Genomic DNA, 22896 nt, shown 5'->3' with positions numbered 1-22896 from the left:
GCCTGATCCTCACGGACCGAAGGATAACATGTCTCGAACTGGCTCGAACGACGGATCTTTCTGTGGGAACGTTGAAGACTATCATTCATGAACGCATCCAGTTCCGGAAAGCCGGGCCTCATCACCAAAGAGTCCTCCTCCTACAGGACAATGCACGCCCGCATACCGCACATCTCACGACACGCACCTTAGAGGAACTTGGCTGCGAGTTGCTGCCACATCCCCTTACAGTCGATACCTCACCCCCAGCGATTTCCATCTCTTTGGGCCACTGAAGGCGTTCCTTGGGGGCCGCCATTTCAGCTGCGACGACGAGGTCAAGAATGCGGTCCGATCAGGGCTGCTACGCGTCGGTAAGGATTTCTACGCTGCTGGCATCCAAGCCCTCGTGAAACGCTGGGACAAGTGCATTAGTGCAGCTGGAGATTACGTTGAAAAATAACTAATTTCTCGCCTGTAAGTTCAGTTTACTTTTGCGAAAAATGAAAATTCCCGGTTTGACTTGAACGCCCCTCGTAAGTCAAAGAGGTTAATATATCAGACGGCTACGAAGTTGAATAAAAGTAAAATAATAAGACGTGGACGGCAGATTACAGGAAAGTTAACGAAAATTAATTTATTTAACGGGTAACTTAACACATAGATTATAAAAGAACGGTCGACGTTTCGACAGTGGCACTGTCTTCGTCAGGACAAAGGAGGTACACGGGTTGCATATTGCTTAAATGGGTTCGGTAAGTGACGTCACAATCGGTGAAAGTATGCCACGTGGCAGTTGTCCGTCAGTCATATTCAGGAACATACAGCAAGGTCAAGTCCGCGTGGTGATGTCATTTGTCTTGGGGAGCCAGCTCAGGGTTAGCTGTACTGGGGCCATAGCTGAAAAGGAAAAAAAAAAGAAAAGAAAGAAAGAAAAGTGTATCCTATCTAGGAGATTCCTTACTGCTGAAAGTACACCGGGATCTTCGTTAATGATTGATTGGAATTTGTAAATGAGGTAAGACTCGCGTTGTTCCCTGCCTGCTATCGGAGCTAAAGTTAGATTAAAGAATAAAAAGGGCGACGTCATTTATTGAATGACCAGGCTGTTTGAAATGGCGAGAAACAGGAAGATGGGCTTTGTATTAATGTCCGACCGGTGGTTCTTGAACCTGATCCGAAAAGATGTTCGGGTTTGACCTACGTATTGTGCTTGACACGACACGCGTTGCACTGAATGACATAAATGACGTTGCATGAATTGACATTGCGTTGCGTTTGACGGAGATACTAGAATTTGTGCTGTTAAGCACGTGGGCACGTTGCATTAGTTCGCATATTTGACATCTGCGGCCATTGCATGGATGGCAGCCTGCTGTCGGACTTGTTGGTCGGTTGACTTTGGAGCTGACTAGATTATCGTGGAGGTTTTGCGTGCGCCTGTAGGTCACATGTGGGGCTTCCGGGAAGATTTGTTCCATGCGTTCTGACTGACGAAGAATACCATGGTGGCGATTACGTATACTGTTGATGTGGGAAACATTGTTATTGAATGTTAAAACGAGGTTAACGGAACCACTGCCTGATTTGCGGTTGCGGTTTTGGAACAGAGCTTTGCGATCTGCCCTGCGGGCATTCCTTATTGCGTGCTCAACTAAACTGGGTAGGAATTCGCGACTGATGAATGTTTGCTTAAGTTGGTTCAAATTTCTATCCAGATCGCTGTCGCTGGAACAGATGCGTCTATAACGAAGTGCGTGGCTGTAGGGTATCCCCTATACAGCCAGGCACTTCGTTATAGACGCCATCTTGATGTGTAATTTTATTTTTAATTTCAAATACGTCTAGTGCCATTTACTTTTTTTAATGTCTTTTTTTTCTTAATTATAATTCACTGGCTTGCACTGTGGCATTGAGGAGTGCTCAGTCAACGTCCCAGGTGTATATCGCTCGCTGAGCGACCCCTGGTTTGCCAATTCCGAGGGATGCGCAGCTACCCAGAGCTGACGAGCCGCAAACACGGCGAAACACGTGTCCTCTGGTGCTGTCGCATCGTTCCACGAGCATCTATATACATATGTATACAGGGTGTCCACGCTAAGTGTGAACAGATTTTTAAAAAATATATCAATCACTTTTTCCGAGATGAAATCAATTGCAATATAGCATATGCTGAAGGGCACTCCCTAGGGGGGCATTAACAGACTCCTAAGGCAATGTCTTAATTAACTTTCAATAATTAACTTTTTGATTATAAAAGCTACGAAGTCGCTCCAATGAGAACATCTGATCTCTTCGGTCACCAGATACCAAAGCCGTTTTCAGAACAAAAATCCGTTCGATAGATCGTCCGCCAAAAATTCGTGAAGGAACGCCATTTTTTTCTTTATTTCATTCATTGCGCATCTCTAGAGACGCGTCTTTCCTTCGCCCCCAATACGAGAGGATGAAAGAGCACACTATCGCCTCTTGCGTCCTGGAAAAAGATTAAAAGAAAACAGAAAATGCAGCCCAAGATAAGGGCAGTCGCGATAGAGTCACCCGATAGATTTGTGTTTTTGTTTTGTTTCCGCAAGTTAAAGCTAATCTTCGACGCATAAGGCGGCACTGTGCTCTTTCACTCTCTCACACTGGGGGTAAAGGAAAGCCGCTTCTTTGAAGATGTGCAATAAACCAAATAAAGAAAAAATGGCGTTCCTTCACGATTTTTTTTTGCGGACGATCTACCGAACGGATTTTTGTTCTGAAAACGGTTTTGGTATCTGGTGACCGAAGAGATCAGATGTTCCCATTGGAGCAACTTCGTAGCTTTTATAATTAAAAAGTTAATTATTGAAAGTTAATTAAGACATTGCCTTAGGAGTATGTTAATGTCCCCCTAGGGAGTGCCCTTCAGCATATGCTATATTGCAATTGATTTCGTCTCGGAAAAAGTGATTGATATATTTTTAAAAAATCTGTTCACACTTAGCGTGGACACCCTGCATATATATATATATATATATATATATATGTATATACACCGAGTCAACAGTTTGATTACCAGTAACAGCAAATATTAAAACGGCGAATCCCGTAACCGTCACCGAAACCGCTTTCGGAGTTCTGAGGCTGGACTGTAACCGTACCCGAACCGATATTTGTTTTGGTTTTAGTCCCTGCTGTTTTCAAGTGCAACCAGGAAATATTCAAATTGTCTAGTCTTCCCAATCTTTGTTCTGGATTCCCAGCAATCGATTCCGGATATTATTTGTATTGCCGTTCTGGTGGAAACGAGAAACAATATATCGAAGAGTGAAACGTTTAGTCATGAGAAAAATATGGAAGAATCTCAGAGGTTTTTGTTAATTCAGTTTGGCACCATGGATAGCCTGTGGCCATGAGCCGCGTACACATCCGGGAAACTGTGCCGAAATTCGTCTGGAAATTCTGCCGCAAAGCCCAGCAAACACCCAGGGAAAACCTTACACATCACAGAGAGCGCTGGGATTCAAACCCGCATTATGGCCCCACCTCGGTGTGGAAGGTCATTCTTGACCACAACGCCACTCGAGCTCCTAAATTCAGGCTGGCTTCACGCCAGTTCAGGCAGGGAGGCCCCATCGACCTCCTGGATTTTCATTTTTTTATACTTCGAATCTCATCGTACATGATGATGAACGTCCTTCAAATAAATTTTTTCTACCGCGAATAGTTTCCGTGCAAAAAAATCGAGAAAAGCCATTCAAAAAATGGCTCAGAAGCAAGCGAGCTGGTGAAGATGATGAGTAATGTAAAAACCCCGAGATTAGGGAACACGAAGGGACAGACACAACACCAGCCGTGAATTCGAGTGTTGCAGTTCTGCCGTGTTTGCACGCGTATATCTCCTGATTTTTAAAAGACATTCTACTGAAATTTTTTATGCATTAATATGCCCACAGGCCAGCTGTGCGAGCGCAAATTTTTGCGCGCAGGTGCAACACTGTGTGGTATAAAAAACGGCGAACATGCTCTCTCGTGCAGTTTTGTTCCAACTTCGACGCGTGATTCCTCTGGCTGTAGATGTCCCTTATTACTATACTTGGTATCAGTTCACTCAGCCTTTAATGCTCTTTCATCTGATATATCTATCGTACGTATACCTCTATAGGTATGTGCTGAAATAGGCAAATGTTTAGGCACAGTTCGAAGAAACAAGGATTTTGCGCGTCCGTTTCCCTAAAACGCCCCTTTTGATTTCATTTATATTTTGCCAGAATATGGCCCGATGTTAGACCTTTCATATTGCGTAAAAAAATCTGCTTCAAAGAGCGTACACTGCGATTAGCGCGTTAAAACGCTGCCCTACTCAGCGTGCGTACGTGTCTGAGCCCGGCGGCCAGTACCGCGGGATGGCAAGCCTCCTGTCCATGTCGTACAAGAAAAGGGACAACTTTGTGTAATCAAAAGTGGTAGTTTATGTCGATATATTTACAAGACTGCGAAAGCGGAAGCAGTATTTTGCAATGACAGCGACAAATGATTTCACTCGGCTGCTATGAAAACGTCACTTTTCTGCATTCACTGTCCACGGTACGAGCAATGAATGTTTCTCGGCCTCCACTTTCCGATGTCTTGCTTTGCCACGCATGCGAACCCTGTATGCCACTTTGATGCGGCATATATTTACCCATTCCTTCTTATTTTGCATTCTAAAAGAAGCCACGTCCTTTGCGCGTACACGAAGTAAATGTACGCGCTTTAGGTGTTTTAGCAAGCACGGCATCATATCTTGTGGCCCTAGGATGACATCTTCATAGGGTGAACGCAAGTTAGGTGTCGTGGCATGATGCTTCCGATCCTGTCACACGCACTTTTGTCGTGACCTGTTCCTGTGAACAGCCTTGTCCCACTCGCAAAAGTAGATTTGGAGAGCTCATGCCGAGTAGAGCCTATGCCGATAGTTATAATGGCTCGCCGCTCCACCTGACACGTAAATCATTAGCTGCTGGTGGAACATTCTTGTCAAACCAGTCTTCAATAGCGATGGAAGCTACCAGTGAGTGTGCTGAAACGCGACACAAGTCTTCGCTCACCACACCAAAGCTGTGCGTTTCCGTGCCAGCTGTTACCACACATGTGAATACGGAAATCTGTTCTTACCCAGTGGCACGCTTGTATTTCGCTAGGCATAGCTTCTGTCCAGTTTTCAGCGAAATTGAAGTGCATTATGTGCGTCTTGGAAGGTGAATTAGTATTTTTCTCATGGATGGCTTTTTTCTGAAAGTCTCTAATGTATTTATGGCAAATGTGAGAACCCGTCCAAGTCCTTAGCTCTGACAGGAAACTGAAAGCCCTCTGCATAACTTAAAAATATCTTGAAATGAAGTACGAACTTGCTGGATCCCAGCAGAAAGCAACTCCTAACTCGATATTAATTTGTACAGTATGCGCACCACCATGTACGTAGCTTGCAAGATAGAGGTTGTACCTTCGCTCACCATTTAGTCGTTGAAATGCGGCTTCACGGCAACGTAGGATTTCATTCAGATGCGTTGTGGGAAATAACGAACTGCCAGTCGTGGATTCTTTCTTGAGCACGACGTCAAAAGTTTGCCGACGAATAGCTCAGGTGAGGCTAAGGCCAGACAGATTTGCCCAAACAAGGGACGCAACGACAGGAGGCACGTCATGCCGCGGTACCGCCAGCCGGGCTCCGACACGTACGCACGCAGAGTACGCCCGCATTTTAACGCGCTAATCACCGGTGTACGCCTTTTGAAGCAGAATTTGTTTAGGTCAGATGAAAGTTGTAACATCGGGCAATGTCCTGGCAAAATATAAATGAAATAAACAGGGGCCTTTTAAGGAAACGGACGCGCGAAATCCTTGTTTTTCTGTTGTTTTTTTAACTATGCCTAAACATTTGCCTGTTTCAGCACATACCTGTAAGAGGTATACGCAGGATAGATATATATCAAATGAAATAGCATTAAGAGCTGAGTGAACTGATGCCAAGTATGGTAATTGATATCTACAGCCAGAGAAATCACGCGTCGAAGTTGGAACAAAACTGCGCGAGAGAGCATCGCCATTTTTTATGCAACAGAGCGTTGGACCTGCGCGCCAAAACTTGCGCTAGGACTGCTGACCTGTAGGCATACTAAAGCATAACAAGTTTGACTACAATATATTTTAAAACTCGGGAGATATACGCGCGCAAACACGGCAAAAATTGTAACACTCGATTTTTTTTCTTGTGCACGAAAACGATTCGGTAGAAATTATTTATTTTAGCGTTGTTGATCACCATGTACGATGAGTTTATAAATATAAAAAAAAATAATCAAAATCCAGGAGGTCGATGGGACCTCCCTGCCTGAACTGACATGAAACCGCCAGCAGAACCCCATTGCTGAAAGGAATAAGCCTCGTCCTACGAGGCGCATTGTTGGTGTAGTGACGTTGGTTAGCGTTGAGTGTAAGTGTTTCTTGTCGTTGTCTTGGCTTTTCGGCGAGTGCTATATTTCTATCTTTCGTGTTCTGTGACACTTCTAGTTTTGTGGCATATTCCACAAAACTAAAACTGAACTAAAAAAATTCAGAGGTTGCTGTCGTGTGTGGATGTTGACACACATTGCTGATATATATGCACAACCACTTTAGAATGACGAGTACTGCCTTGTGATCTGTGAAGTTATTGTACGGCCTTCTGATCTGCCCGGGATTAGCTGCAGAAAAATATTACTAAAATCGGGACAAAAGCGGAACAGGAAGCGCTGTCAAAACTGCTTTTATTAGCTTCAGATTATTTCAATTCGTTTTGCATCACCGAAACCGAACAGAAAACCGAAAACGAGGGTTCTGTGATACAGCCACAGCGATTTCGCGAGACTTCCCGCTTCCAGATTTCCCGTTCAGAGTTACCGCTGGAAAAGGGCTCTACGCTTTCCCGATCGTCTGTAGTTTCTCGTACAGTGTGGCAGTACACGTGCAGACGACGCTGATACCCTCCTACTATTATGTGGCTTAGGGGACATAACCAGAGTTGTACGTAACTCGTTACAAGTAACTCGTTACCCAGTAACCAGTTACTTTTTTCGGTAACGAAGTAACGACCTAGTTACTTTTCTAAAACTTGTAACTAATAAAGAATTCAGTTACAAAAATTGGTAACTCGTTACTCAAGTTACTCGTTGCTTTCCTTCGTTTACGCTCGGCTTCAACATGGACGACATGGTCAGTTAGTATGGAGAAATTCCCGAAATCTCGTACTCTTCTAACACGAGGTGACCTGACCAGGATGTTCAGCTCCTGGGAGCCTCTGGTCGACAGACATTCTTTTGTTGAGTCCTAAGGTGACCGGCATGACAAATGCCGCAACACTTCCCTGTCGTGTCATTGACCATGAAAGCATTCTTGGGAAAAAAACCCTGGATTTGTTTGTGGGCGTGGCTGTTATCTTCCAGCAGCTGCCAATGGATATACTAGAGTAACTAAGTTCGCCGAAACTCGGATCCTGAGATGGCATTGTCATTCTCTGCTGATTCATCGTGTTGTTGTAAAGTGGGTCCACCTGACGTGGACCACGAAATCCCGGGTTTATTATATGCAGTTCGCGCGTGTCGTTGGCCTAGCAGCGTATCCCGGGAAGAAACCTTAGTCCCTGTATTTTCGCTCCCACCTCCACTGTTGTGGGCTCCAGTGAGGATCACTCGTTGGATTATAAGATGGCACAGATGAAAGTCTTGTGAGTGTGGCCTGGGTTGGACGAGACTCTCGTTCAGGGTGAACGGGCAAAAGATCACGGCAATGTAGCATTTTAGTGTCTTCTTTGCCTTCCCAAACGAAAATGACCGAGTGCATCCCACTCGTCGCATTCGAATTTGGAGAAGTGTGCTGAGGTAAGCGTCTTCAATAATTTAGTTAGCTGTAGCAGTTACCGTATCGATGATTATACGTTAAAGGCACTGCTTTCCACGAATCAATCGAATAGCTCGTGGAGCCAATGCCGCGTTGTGAGGAGGTAGCCCGAGAACCTTGGCTGATTTGATGGTTTCCAAGGGGGGTTGGGGGGGGCGGTTATGTTTACTAAAATAAAGAAAAGGTTAGCCATGCAAAGAGTCAGCTTATACAACGGCTTGTAGACGTTGGTGTAGCATTTATCAGTTTACATAAACGAACAATATCGCGCTGACGTCGTGTAGCCTCCTAACAGTGGTGCCAAAATAAGGCAATTAAAGCAGCTGCTGACCTTGAATTCACAGAACAAAAAAAGAAGGAAAGTCAACCTCGCTACTCATCAGGCGCATCCAACACATGCATCAAACAAAGGTGGCTATATTTGATGCAACTATGCCTTTCCACAGCAATTTTTCAGTCTTGCCACAGAGAGTCTCTCGAGCAAACGCACCAAAAATAACCGATGCCCATTTCGAGTACCAACTATTCTTTAAAGCGAATTCCATGGAAATTGTCGGACCAAATGAAGCACGTGTCAATTTTGACATGGTTGTGGCTCTGTAATAGCGTGGTAACGTAAAAGTAACTCGTTACTATCGAGTAACGGGAATGCGTTCCTTTTGTTACCTTGGTAACGGGTAACGTATTTAGTTCCTTTTTTTCATGGTAACGAGTAACGGTATTTAGTTCCTTTTTTTCGGTAACGTGTACAAGTCTGGACATAACGCCGTAGGAGCACTGCGGTATCCAGTCCGATCGTGTCACGGCTCACCTCCCCCGCCCTTTTTTTTTTTCTTGTTCCCCTCATCGTCCCCCATCTGATAGCGCTGACAGCTTCGTGCTTAATGGGTACTTTCTCAAGGAGGAGTGCAAATTACGTCGGAGACGTCAGAAATGCAGTTCTCAGGTGCCCTTTGGACAAATAACATGATACAGAACATTAACTTACCAAACAAGGTAATTCTTCTTCCTCAACTTGGTAGCATGAAGCACGTTTCGAAGGAGCGCACATATAGCTGCAGCTCAACAAGCTGCCTCTGTACTGCAAGTGATCGAAGCAGAGGTGGACATTAGAAGCAACATACGTCTTCCAGTCCTGATGTCAGAACATGCTCGTGCGGATTTGACCGTTTCCCCCAACGGTTTCCAACGTTTCCTTTCAGTTATTGTTGCCTCCCCGTATTTTGTTTACGTATAAAAAGTTTGTTGACATTCATGTTATGAAGACTGGTTTGCTTTGCGTACCTCTTGGTTAATTATGCAGTTACGTTGTACAACACGGCATATGTTTTCCAAGCGTGCGTCGCTCTATAATGTGCCTCAGAATCTGTCCTGCTTGCACACTGTTCTAAATACACTGGAAATATTGATGTCTCACAACACCCATGCAGCCAAATGGACAATGCAACTACGGTCAATGGAAAGATGCAACTATGGACAATGCAATTTATACTGAAGCGGACGGAGCATTCATGCCAAAAGATCGAAATCAGTGCTTCCACCTGTGTGCTCTATGCTTGCGTTAGTTACTAGTAATGTGCTCTACATGCGAAGAATTACCAGCGGGGATGTAATCTCGAACCCGGCGTGGCAGTGTATTAATGAGCACATGTAAAACATGACATTTGTTACAGTTGCAAAGTACGCGTAAGTCTAGTCTAAGTAACACGTTTGATGTCAGTACTATATCAATACTATGTCGATACTATGGATTATAACGCTTTTATGAAAATTGTAATCGTAACACTTTCAACGCTGAATACATTAAGGGGGTGCAGCGCACTCCTGCCTTAATTGCATTCCTCATGAATTTTGCTAACTACATATCTTCCAAAAGGAATTGTTCGATTTACGTAAAATAAGTCTCAATGGGTTCTAGTATTTAATGATACCAACAATTTACCATTTGTTTTGGAAGTTTTCCGCAGACGACAGGTATTGCGTTTCATGCTTCCTTCAATTTTGTTGGCCGTTCACAAAATAGACATCAGGTGAGAATTTTAATCTCATGAAAGAGGCTATGAACTCTATCAAGCTATCCCGCCGACTGTGCCGGCTCCAAATGGCGATTTCAACTTAATGGCTGTGACACCTTTTGTATAAATGAACCTGATACGTCCGTATTTTCACCACATTTAGCGTGTTGTTAGCCAACCGTCATCCCCAATGACAAAATTCTTTCGGACGGCTTCCGGACGAAGAAGGTCCTGTCAATGGCAAGTTCTGCACCATCTGCACTCGGGCAGAAAATCTTGGTAAACAACCAAGCAAGCACGCGTGTTACAAGAACTGGTCGGAGAGCTCTTGCAGTTTGGAAAGAGCAGCTGTTGTGCAAGGCTTCCGCTGCAGCGTTTCAATGTATGACATCAAGTACAACTGTGTGGTTGCTGACGGAGACTCTAGCAGGCACAGTGCCCTGCTCTCCGCGTCTCCATGTCCCGGAATGTACATCGAAAAGACTGAGTGCAGAAACTACATATTACAGAACTATATAAGTAACCACAGGAAGCTCCTCGTTGACAAGTGGGTGTCCAGCGTGCCTGCAGCAATGCGAATCATACTGAAGAGTAACTTGAGGCGCCTCAGGTCCAGCATAACCGCGGTCATATAATGCAGACCGCAGCATCCGAAGTTGCGGTTCAACCAGCGTGTGAGGCTTCTTGAGAGTGACATCCGCAGTAGCCCCAGTTACGTTTTTGCTGAGCACCGTGCATGCGCTGCATAGTTCTGCGACATGAGTAAGTGCTCAGAAAATAACCATGTTCCTAACCTGAAATGGTGCGGTGTCTACACCGAGATCCTTAGAATACGCAGCCGTGTTGAAGCAAGTGCACGTAGCTTGCTGATGAATGTTTACAGCAATGCAGCAGAGCATCTTAATTCTATCATCAGAAAGTCTGTTGGAGGCAATGCATCATCCATGGGAGCCGGAGCTGTGTTGCAAGAGGAGAAGGACGGTAAATTGTTGGATCAAGAACACTGGCTCCACATAAAAAGAAGTAATCTGCAGGTGAGCGTGACACCTTAGCCTGTTTATGGGCTTGTGAGCGCTGGCATGCGTACATATAGGGCCGAGATTTCGTTCTTCCAACTGATCAGTAAGCAGTCGTGACGCTTTTATCTTCACAAGTGTCTGGTCACCGCCTGCTACTTATTTCATGGTGATGTGCAAGTTTGCTGGCCTATAACTTCAAATTTCAGTACTACAGAGACACGGAAAATGTTGTTACAGATGCGTTATCTCGTCTTCCGATAAACAACGAGACTCCTACACAGTTCGAGGAGGAAATCGTTTTAGTTGTAATAGGTCCCATCAGTCGAGAAACACTGCAGGAGCCCAAACGGAACAAAACTTCCCATGGTGTTCCTGGGGATAACCTTTCCCGGAAATTCGGATCTCCCTGGGAGACAGACATTTTTCCGACGGACGTCCCCCACATCCCCGAGTGGCCACGGTTTGGACTTCCCACGAATATCCGTCGTTTGTCCTCACAGGAAGTTACACGGAGATACCCGGATGTTGCACGGACTTACTTCTGTACGTGCTCAGGATCCTGCATTTCCTCATTATTATTCATACTGCTTTATTTAGTTGCCACGTAAGTGGACAGATTCTTGGTAGACCCGTAGGCGTTTTTTTTTTCGCCATTTTCTTTCGGGTTCGGCCACTGCATCGTTGCTCCTTTTCGTTTGTTTCTTGTATTTCCGTTACGGACAATGAGCATGAAGTTTTAGAAAGCAAAAATAAAGACGTACATATACAGTCTCTTAGAACCACGAAGACCGTTTAGAAAGGCAGTGGCATACCTTTCCAAAGCGAAAACAGATACTATATATATTGCTTGTCTCGCAAGCTTCCACAAATTCGAGAGTCCAGTTTGCCTGCGAGTCAAACTAAAAGGTGGGGTGTTTAAGTTTAACATGATTGCGTATACCAATAACAGTGGATTGAAGAACTGCTTGGCGCATTAACTCATTATGATGCAACATTTGTGTTTCTTACTCCTTTTGGTGTAAGGTGTTTAGTTCTTTCACCGAAAGTCGAACTCACTCTGCGATGCGCCTTGCCATGTTTCTCTCTCTCCTGCGATAATGCTCCACGTAACATCCCGTCAGGGACCCTATCTGGACAATTCTTGAACCGGTCGTTACGGTACATCCTGCGGATGTACGGTTAGGGATGTCCATTCATGTAGCTCCGAGGGATGTCCACCTGACATCCATTTCAGGACACGGATGTTGGGATCTATTTCGGACATCCGCAGGAGATAGTGTTCTGTCTGGGAGAAGGTTGCAGAGGACTCAACCCTTCAAAGAATCAAGAAGTACGTCACAGACGGTTGGCCGTCTAAGCAGTCCTTGCAAGAACGATATTTTCCATAGTTCAACCTAAGAAAAGGACTGTCCTGCATTAAAGACATACTTCTCCGAGAAGACCGAATGGTCGCACCAACAGCACTTACCGAAGCGATAGTGCAGAATGCTCATGAGTTCAATCCAGGTAAAGTGAAGACTAAACAAAGATTACGAGACATGCTTTGGCGGCCTTGCACGGATTACGCAAGTGGAACTTGTGGTACGCAACTGTGGAATCAGCCAAATCGCGGATAAAGATGCCAAACAATGAACTTAACCATAATACCATTTCCAAGTCTGTCATGGGAGAAGCTTGCGACAGACATCGCCGGCCCATTTGAGAAGGTACCACCAGATGCAGATTTGCCATAACACTCGTGGACTATTAGTAAGTAGCCAGAAGTATCCTTCTCCGCTTCTGTTATCACCTTTCTACAGCAAGCGTTCTGCAGAGAGGGATATCAACAAGAAATAGTGTCTGATAACGGATCACGGTTCAAGCCAAGTTAATTTGATAACTTTCTGTAACAGCGAGGAATTGAACATCGCTGCACCTCTTTGTACTACCCGCAAGGAAATAGACTAGTGAAATGGTTCAATCGCACGTTGAAACCGTATGTCCAACTGGCATCTTTGGAACGGGGACCCCTGCGCACGGCTCTTACACAGTACCTCGGCGTGTTCAGAGCTATTCCCGATAGTACCACTGGTCAGTCTCCGGCAAAACTACTACACGGAAGACAGCCACGTGCGAGGTTAGACATTGTTGGAATTCTGACTTTTCAAGATCCAGCAGAAACGTTACAAGCGTTAAGAGAACACGCGCAGCAGAAACAACAGCATATGAAGAGCATCACAGACGAAAGACGTCGAGCAAAAACCACTACTTTTCGTCCTGGTAACCTCGCACGCATTCGAATTAAGCCACATTTCAAAGCAGAAGCAAGGTACCCAACGCCGATGAAGACACTTAAACGGTGCGGAGAGCTCCCAGGGAGCACATGGTGGGCTAGTAAACGTCTAAATGACGTCTAAAAAAAGAGATAAGGAATGTCTATAGAATGTCTACGCAATTAGACCACATGTCTAGTATCCCTCCACTAGACGTCAAATAACACGTCTAACGTTACGCCACCTAGCCATCTAGCCCTAGACATCCGATGTCTATGTACCTAGCCGTGATTTAGACACTCTTTTGACCTGGATGTCTGGAACAGGGTGAGACACTTAACCATGTATTAGACATGAAGTCTACAGCTAGACCAATTTTATCCCTCCATTCAGGCGACAGGTCTAGGGTTATACATTTCCTGTACCCTATTTTAGCCACCTTTAGACCTACTTTAGACCATGACTAGTCCTGCTACCGTCCTGGCATGCATTCATGCAGAAATATGATATAATTGATAGCAACACGGATCTCAGCATAAACATTTATTCGCAGTAAACCACACACGAAGTCTACGGTACAAAACTCTTGTCTAAAACTGGATTGACTTTGCCGCCAAGCAGGCGTCTTGTGTTTTGACTGAGGAGTGTTGAACTGGCAGCAGGGTGTTGATGGCCACCTCATTCCTTTCTTCCAGTGAGTTGGCGGAGTGATTGTTGGTGCTGTAGCACTGCCTCCAATGACTCACTGTGGCTAGAAAATAGAACAAAACATGTCAGAAAGCATTATGTAGCCTGCTAGTTCTAACTAGTTTGTTTAGTGGCTATGCACACTATTTCACGGGATGCTTGTCTGGCCACATAAGAGCAAAAGCTGTATCAACACTGATCTGAGAGACACAAAGAAAAGCTGCACGTACAAAAATCACAGAACTGTTACAGCTACACAACACAAATTGCAGCAACAGCTGAAAATCTGTTTGCGCGTCACTACCTGATGTGGACGCTAGAGCCCTGCACCATCCGCGGATGGAAGCGGATATCCGTAAGATACTTGCGGATTCGGATGAGAATTTATCACTTTTTGCGGTGTGCGGATCGGATGGCTCGAGGTCGGATGCAGATATACCGCATGCTATAATTTTTCTACTAGCAATTTATTTGTATTGCGCACCGACAGCGAGTGCATGTCCGGGTTCACCTTTGACCATGCACGGCCAAGACGGGAGAGAAGCGTCCACACGAGCACCGGTGAGGAAGCGTTCCAGAAGTCTCTCCATATCGCGTTTGTTGAAAGGTTTACCTTTGCTTGTCGCCATGAGTCCTTCCATGAGAGCATGGAGGCATCCGAAATTATACCAACATTCTTCCGGCTGTGTTTACGCGTCCTTCGAAACTTGCGGATCTAAACGGTTGTGCATGCAACGGTGCGGATCGGATAACGTGTACGCGGATGCTAAAAATCTTATCTGCACAGGGCTCTAGCGGACGCTGCCAGGATCTCAGGGAAATGAGGATGTAACAGCTTTCGCTGTGAAAGTACATCAATGTGACAGGCGTTTTCTCGTGACACACGACCTTACCTGGTCGAGCAGGCGACTGCTAAGCACTCCATGATTGGTGCAGCACTTCCATCACTCCATTACGCTAAAACAACATCTGTGCTGCTCTCATAACTTTGGTGCAAAGCTTCTGTACAGGATAAAAATAAACACTGTGTATATTATAAAAGACAATACAAAGCAAGAGCTGTATCACCACGTCAAATATTATAAGTACGTACAAGTAGTATACAACTTTATTCACATGACGTCATCCGCAGGAGACCGCCACTGTCGCTCGCAGGCAGATTTGCTGCCATCGGCCCTATTGTAGATTTCAGTCAAGCTGTTACCCATATTATACTCACCGTATATCTGGTGTTTAAAACTTCTTGCTCTGTGATTTGTAGAATGTCTGAGCAATTTCCATATTTTTGGTGTTAATAGTCACCTAAAAAGCATAATGCAGCAAACAAATGCAAGGACTAAACATTGCGGGACCTATAGTATGGCGCTGAGGTGACTTCAGTGAATAAACCTTTTAGGAACTCAAATCTTGCACTACTACCAGATAGCTGTTTGGGTGAAGTAAGATGGAATGACATAGTCACGCTGTTCTCCATACAATACCAAGGATGTCTCAAAACGACCAAGCACAAAAATACTAGTTTTGTACCGTTTGATGAATATTTTGTCTGCTGCCCACACAGGTTGTGCGGTTCCTTAGCAAGCTTCTGGCAGTCGTTTCTTCTACATCGCACTTCCCTGCTGACTTTCACAGCATCTGAAAAAAAGTTCGATTTCGTTACCCACAAGACAACCATGTAAATGGAAAGCAGTTAGAGTCTTCCACCAACTGTATTTGCAATACTTTGTTGACAAAAAATTTAAAGAGGCACCCTCCAGAGTAAGATTAGGGGGCACATCGAACATCAGGAACATTGGAGGACAACACAGTCACACGTCAGTGACAACTGCTTCCCCTCACCTCACAGGGAACTGTTAAGCTTATGTGCAAACAGCTGTTTCGTAGGGTAGGTTACCACTATTTTCATATCCACCGATGCAAGATAGTCCAAGCACCTATAAAAAGAAAAACCCAGTTGCTATGAAACCATGATATGCAAACAAAAGTACTTGCGCAAAATTTTCAGTGTGTAGTTTCACTACCAGCGAAAAATGCAACAACCGAAGTCGGGCTGACATGACAATGAACTAACCAGCATTTATGTTCCGGCATGTCCGCCCTGCAAACCGTAACTGTCGACTTTCGTTTAGTCAAGACTTCAACAGTAATCGAAAACTCGTTAATCTCGATGGTTAATTAGTGATACCGTATTTGTTTTAGCACAAAGACGAACCAAGGCACTTAATGAAACGTTGTACTGCCGAACATACAACGTTAATCACTACTTTGAATGCGAGTGCAGTCAGGTCAACCCACAGTTCCAATATGCTTCAATCGGTGATACGAAGCCGAAATAAAGGAAACGATATTCCAATATTATGCCACGCATCTCTACTACATGCGATTTGGTGCACAGAAACAGGCACATACTTTAATGAAGAGTGAACTCACCCCTTAAACTTGAAAGCCAGAGAACAAAGAAACGTTGTCCACCACAGTACTCTGGGAGCTCTGCTGTGCTCAACAGCTTTTATCACTGGACAGCACGGCGTACGTTCTCGCTATGCTCAAAAATTGCAAGACAAAACGCGCGGGAGATTAGAACTTCGAAAGATTTTCGTATAACAACCAGTGGAATGCAGCAGCGAAGACCCCAACTGCTACCCGTTGCGCGTCCGGAAAGTTTGAAGTTTCAACCGTTGAAACTGAACTGGTTCGAACTGGTTGGATGGATGGATGATGGATGGTGATTGGGTAGACGGGCAGGCGTCATTGCCATTGCTTTAGCTCGTGCTTATTGAGTACTTATTTTTTGTAATATCTTTAATTTCCGTGGCCGTTCATTATAATTGGGTGGTGGAGGTTAAATGTTAAATAACACATATGCCAATCCAGCGGAAGTTACACCAACATCATCATCATTATGCAATCGCCATCGTTGTTGCAGCGACGAGTGTCGTTTTTTGTGATGTATGTGTTGAAAATCGCTGTTCTTTTTGCAAACATTTTATCAGTGCCTTTGCTACTGAGCTACAGGTGTGCCTAATATGTAGCGCATTGCCTGTTCAGTGGTTTCAAAGAGATACCATGGGCAGTTTCAAGATTTTTTTAAGGGTTCTGAAATCCCTGAGTCATGTCAGATTCCATTTTACTGCTGCAGCTGTGTAGCTTGTGGGAAAATGTTATGTGCAGTAAACAAACATCTGCTATCTGCTGCCCACAGTGCGTGCAAAGTGCTTCTGTGTTTGTGGAGCTATGGTTTATAGTGCTGCGCTGCACGATTCGTCGGCGTCGTCGACTTTTTTATTGACGTTTCAGTGATTCAATAATTTAGTTGCTGATTTCTTTAAGTTGGTGTAGCCGTTGGTGCTAAGGTGTTGGTGCAGGGGAGTTACTTCGTACAAAATTTACATTTACCAGCAACGGTAACGCCATCAGGAACGCTAGCTCGAACGCCGTTAAGAAAAAAAGATATATATTCAGTAAAATAAAATATTACTTCACAGCACTTAGATTCTGGTAATGTCTTCTAGTTGTGGATGCTGTCAGTGTATATGCATGTCAGTGAGCCAAAAACACTCGGATCATCATACGTATGGACATTATTTAAATTATCTACATACCTCAGTCAGACTGCCTTCATTTCACTGATCTTTTGTTACAATATATGGGCATACAACTCACATAACATGAAAGACTACATACTATCCATTTGGTCATAATATAATTGGACAAAGTTAATGTGGTCCATTCCTTGCATAGTTTCTGAAGGTTGTTGCAGAGTCCAGTTTTATTACCTCAGTATGATCATTTGCAAACAGATTGTACTTGCTGCTCCACACACGTGTGATGGAAAGTAAGAGAATAAGGAATTTCCTTCATGTATGAGGATCATCCAACAAAAGTTCCTCTGCTGTGATCAAAATAATAAACCTATAGCACAACATTGAAAAAATTTATGTACAGATTAGAGCTCAACGTTACTCCCTGACACAGTCACCTTATTTAGCTGAACATTTTTGATACTGTGATACCAAGTATTCAATACGTTGTCTGTGCCATGCTATGCCCTGTTTACAAAGTGAGGCATTCACTTTGCATTTCACCTGATCAATTTGTGTTTCATGATCACTTGCGAATTGGTGACTGTCGAGGAGTGCTTTGAGAGGAAGATGGAACAGCAGATTGGGCAAATTTTCATTGAAGTAGGAATCATCACCTTGAGCACGAGGAGAACGAAGTATACAGGAAGCCCACGAAAAGGAAACTCACGTTTGTGTGTCTCCTGTATACTTCATTCTCCTCATGCTCAAGGTGATGCTTCCTATTTCAACGTTGTACCAGCTCGCTTGTGTACTTTTTCTCTCTTTGGCAAATTTCCAGATGAATTTCTGGAACAAATCCCGAGTCTTTCAAGACGAGTGCAGACAGCGTTGACGTGGTTGTACTACACCCTTCCAAGTCCTGTGCGTTTTTGTTTCATTGCAGTTTGACGCTTTCTCAGGATCTCGCAGTACATCTGCATTTACTGTCATTGTGCATGTGAGATAATCTACAAGTTGCACACAATGATAGTCCTAAAACATTGTCGGCATAGCCTTTCCAGACGAAAACGCGAGTTTGACCTCCTTCAAAATGCTTTCACCGGGCACCCACCATGACTTCCTATGGTATTTTGTCTCAGCACTTGCATAATGCATCCAGGTTTCATTAATAAAAATTGTTCCAAGAAATTCATCTTGACCGTCTTGATACCATTGAAGGAAAATGCAAGCTGCATTCATTCGTTGCTCTTTACAAACGTTACCGAGCAAATGTGGCCCCCATCTCGCATAACTTTCGTTGACCATGCTGAAGGAAATTTGTTCTCATTAGTATCAGAGTGCAGTACCAGTGACCCGCCAGTCTCCGTTAACAATTCTCGGAATTTCAGAAAAGAAACGTCGTTTCGTGGTGTTATAGCTGATCTCCCAGCTATTCACTGTATGTGTACAGCTAGTCACTATGTACTGTTCATTGTGCAGATTTTCACGACCCTGTATAGAGGACACACCATTTCAATGCCTGTAAAATGTTTTGTATAAACAGGTGTTAACTGTCAGTGGATATTCTCTAAAGTACTCTTTCACTCTTTTATTCTTTAACGAAAAATAGGATAACTCTTCCGTACTAGACGTCAGACGTACTAGTCAGACGTACTCGGAAATATTACATCCATGCTTGAATGCCTGATACATTAGGTGAACGGCACTCCATTAACCAACATCTGCAGTGCCGGGATGTCACACCCAACTACTACACCATTCAGTTTGTCCTAGTGGTGTTTCCTTTGAATAACAAATATCGGGAAACTTATTTTTGGATGGCCCTCCTAATTCCAGTTCTCTTTCTGCATTTGGCTACATTTTTTAGATTTCTTGTGACGACTCTTGTGGACAAATACCAGCATGGGAGACTTAATAACAATTGGGGTTTACATTGCGAGACAACTGAGATCATGAGCGACGCCACAGCAGTCGGTCTGTGGATTGCCCACCTGAGTGTCCTTAAATGTGCAATGAAAGCTCACCACACAACACACCGTATTTAATGTCCCTTGTGGAAGATGGCATGTCTAAGCAACCTGTATCCTGGCACTAAGTTGCTGCTGTTTCTGGCCGGGTTCGAACCAGCGATCTCGGGATCAGAAGGCGAACAGACTCACTCACCAGGGCCGGTTCACGGACAACTTGAACACCACAATTATGTTAACTCTGCCATCAAGTAATTCAGTTTCCTGCATATGTTTTGTAACAATTGAACTTCAGTTTTGTAAGCCTGAAAGCTAAGCTTAGAACCACCTCTTATAATATAGTGACTGTATTTGATGTGTGAATGTGTTCACACCTCTTAAAAAGCTAATAAAACAAAAATCTTGATGATTTCTAATATGTGGTACATACAAGGCCAGCTACAAGACGTCTACAATTAGACGTCAATTACTAAATGTCTACAAGATGTCTAGTAAATCACTAATTTTAGACGTCTAAATAATGGTAAGACTTTTAGACGTCTAGTCAACGTCTAGTTTGGGCACTATCCCTAAAGTCTAGGGCTAGAACAGGTCTGGACGTCTAGTTGACTACCATGTGTTCCCTGGGCTCTCATACTTTCTGCAAGGCACCAAGGTATGGAACGCCTCGAAGTTAGTCATTGCCAAACAAGTTGACAGCTGTAATAAGCACGTCCACATTACAGACAAACCAACGACAGCAGTGGGCCTCCACATGAGCACCCTGTGGCAACATCTGAACCCGTCAGAAAAGTAGCAGAGCGAACAACCTAGGTATTTCGCACATCTGCAACACGAACACAAGTACCTGATCAGCAACAACATGCTCAACAGCGAGGAAAACTAAAGAAGGCCCAAGCCCAATCTCACAAACCAAGAGAGTTACGACGATCTACCAGGAAGAAAAGTGTACCGAATTGTTTTCATTGTTAACTGACCTTTTCCTTAACCCGTTCTTTGCTGGGCTTACGGCAAATCTCAAGCTAAACCCATTTTGCCCGCTTCAACTTGCATCACAGAAGGTTGGTTGCAGAAGGTTGGTCGCATGTTTTCAAACAGAAACGATGAGAAGGCAGGGGACTGAATTCTTGTCATTAAATGCACTTCTTCAGTTGCTGTCTGTCAGGGATACACGCATCCTTCTTGAATTGACGACACATGCTGAAGCGCTCCTTAACGCTATTTCACAAGAGGCAACAAATTTCGACCACTGAAATACTACCTTCAGCTGCTCTTGTTCGCTGAATGGTCCAGACCAGTGGTTCTCAACTTCTGCTAGGGGAGGGGAACCCGTGATCGTGCCAGCACCACCTCAGGTAACCTATACCTCTGGAAGTTGCTTACTAGAAGGGGGTCAGGCGAACTAGATGTCGTATCAATATGAAAGTATTGATTTTTAATTATAATTTCTATAAGCATTTATTATTTCGTCGAAAGATGTCGGCTTGAGCTTTGTCGTATTGATTGCGTTATTTGACAGAATTTCTCCTCGAATAACGCATTGTGGATTACAACTGATTTTTGTAAAACTGATGTTCATGTAGGCAAGGGAGTAGCACCACAGTTACTCCGAACGCTCCGAATTTCCAGGTGGTTGCCATGCTTTCGGAACACAAGAGAAAATGAACAAGAGCCCCACGTGGTGGACGTGGTGGCGGCGGAACTGGTTGAGTACCCGCCGCACGTGGTGCTGTTCGATTGTCAGCTGAGACAGCCAATCATGAGGATACGGGCTGGCTCTGCTTTTTACAAGAGCTCCTGCAGCGGCACCACGGTCCAGCGATCTATGCGGCAATCCCGATGACAACGACGCTATCTGCAACGCGGTCAGAGGCGGAGGTTGAACGAGCTTCAACAAGGGTAACTCAAATCACACAGTTAACAATCCCCAGAGGTTAAAATTCCGAAGTTCGAGATCCTAAATCGCCACAGTGTGATGCCGGTACGTGCCCGAGACAATGTTGTCTCCAACCTTGGCAAAGTTTGGCAACCTTGGCAAAGCCCAATTACCTAACCGTAAGTTAACCAAGTCGCTTCGCTTTGTGTTGCTCCAGCTCATCAGCCGTACTATGCCTAACCGTTCGACCGACATCGAAAATACGCGAAGGTAACACATTGCTCAGTTACACCTTATTTTGAAACACGATCACTATCAGACCTCGCAGATATAGTCTTTCAAATTATAACTTGAAATTTTGTTATTTTGGATTTTGAAATCTCGAATTTTAAACGCTGGGATATAGTGGCATCACTGCCGGATTTAGGGAGGAGGGGCAAACGGGACGCATCCTCTGGGGCCCCCACCACTGCAAGAGTCACTGTTTGTTCTGTGAACAATACAGCTTGAGGTTCTCACCAAAATCACACGCAGCGGGAACTTTGGTGCATTAGAAAATGCTATGCCAGTTGAAAGATTCGTACGGCTCGAGCCTGACCTTGCCTGACAAGCGTTCGCTTAGGCCTGAGGACATGTTCAAAGCTTTAATGAGTTCCTCGACGCACGTGGTATAAACGTCAAGGGCTGCCGCGGGTAGTCTTACGAAAATGCTACGTCCATGACTAGAAAGTACGAAGGTCTTCAAGCACTAGTACGCCAGAAAGATCCTCTGCAACATGGATTCCTTGTTCAGCGCACTCTCTCAATCAGGGTGGCCAAATCAGGTACCTCGAGCAGATATACCAGTTCTTTACCGCCAGCGATATACAGACACAAGGTGCTGAACGACCTCGCCACGACGGTTTCGGACGACTGCTCAGAAAAACAGCCCAGTACCCAAAAGAGTATCCGGTTCGCGATGTCCAGCTGGGCGGATGCTCTGGGGGCCTTAGACAGGGGCCATATTTTTTTCTCAAAAGCGCTGGAAGTCATTGCCAACAATCATGACGAAATTATTGAAGTCCGCTTTAAAGAAGATGGTCTCATTGACACAATGTCACGGCTTGAAATGGAAATTTATACCACGTTTTGAGACGATGTTAGACAGTGGACGAGACCAGTAAAACGTTACAAATTCCAAAGATTGACCCGAACCGCAGAGTTTCCTTGTTCAGATCGCTCAAAGGCTTTACTGCTTCGACGCGCGAAGGATTCGATCACTACCGCATGGTTCGGGAAGATGTGCTTGGAACGAGGGTGCTTCAGTAAGAAAGCGCAAACGACGATACAGCGTACGGCTGACGTCTCTAGGCTACACGGAACTGTCCAGCAAGCGCGGTTTAGTTGTCCTTCAGAGGAGTTCCACCTGGAGAACTTGCTCTCGGCAGTAGAATAAATTCTAGCTCCTCTTGATCAACGGTTGGCCGCGTATGAAAAACTGCTGTGCAGGTTTGGACTCTTCGGATAAATCGGCATCCGCGGCACATAAGACACCAGGAAGTTTAAAAAGCCGATTTGGATGTACTTTTTTCCTGATAAGGTTGTACACCACTTTGCCAAGCGGTATTTTTGCAATACGAGGTGGACAGACGAGTACGGTTCATTTACACGCTGGGAAGGGTGCGAAGGGTGCTTTCCCGAAAAGAGAACTCTA

General features: G+C 44.6%; 1 protein-coding gene and 1 long non-coding RNA gene across 2 annotated transcripts in view; both read right to left on the bottom strand.

The window, feature by feature from the left end:
* Nucleotides 1-22896, bottom strand: part of LOC135384365 (uncharacterized) — a 40977-nt gene that overhangs the window by 5631 nt on the left and 12450 nt on the right. The window contains exon 3 of the mRNA XM_064613570.1: nt 8852-8944. Within this exon, the coding sequence (XP_064469640.1) occupies nt 8852-8944 (93 nt within the window). The remainder of the gene's footprint in view (nt 1-8851; nt 8945-22896) is intronic.
* On the bottom strand, nt 13678-16764 carry LOC135383174 (uncharacterized). The gene is made up of 5 exons (XR_010419717.1): nt 16267-16764; nt 15676-15770; nt 15364-15471; nt 14730-14838; nt 13678-13900 (listed from the first exon to the last, which is right to left on the bottom strand). It is a non-coding gene; the product is annotated as an uncharacterized LOC135383174 (long non-coding RNA).

The sequence above is a fragment of the Ornithodoros turicata genome, chromosome 2, assembly GCF_037126465.1.
Source record: "Ornithodoros turicata isolate Travis chromosome 2, ASM3712646v1, whole genome shotgun sequence".
NCBI classification, from domain to species: domain Eukaryota; kingdom Metazoa; phylum Arthropoda; class Arachnida; order Ixodida; family Argasidae; genus Ornithodoros; species Ornithodoros turicata.
The sequence above is the reverse complement of the archived record's forward strand: the minus strand, read 5'-3'. Positions and strand labels throughout refer to the sequence as shown.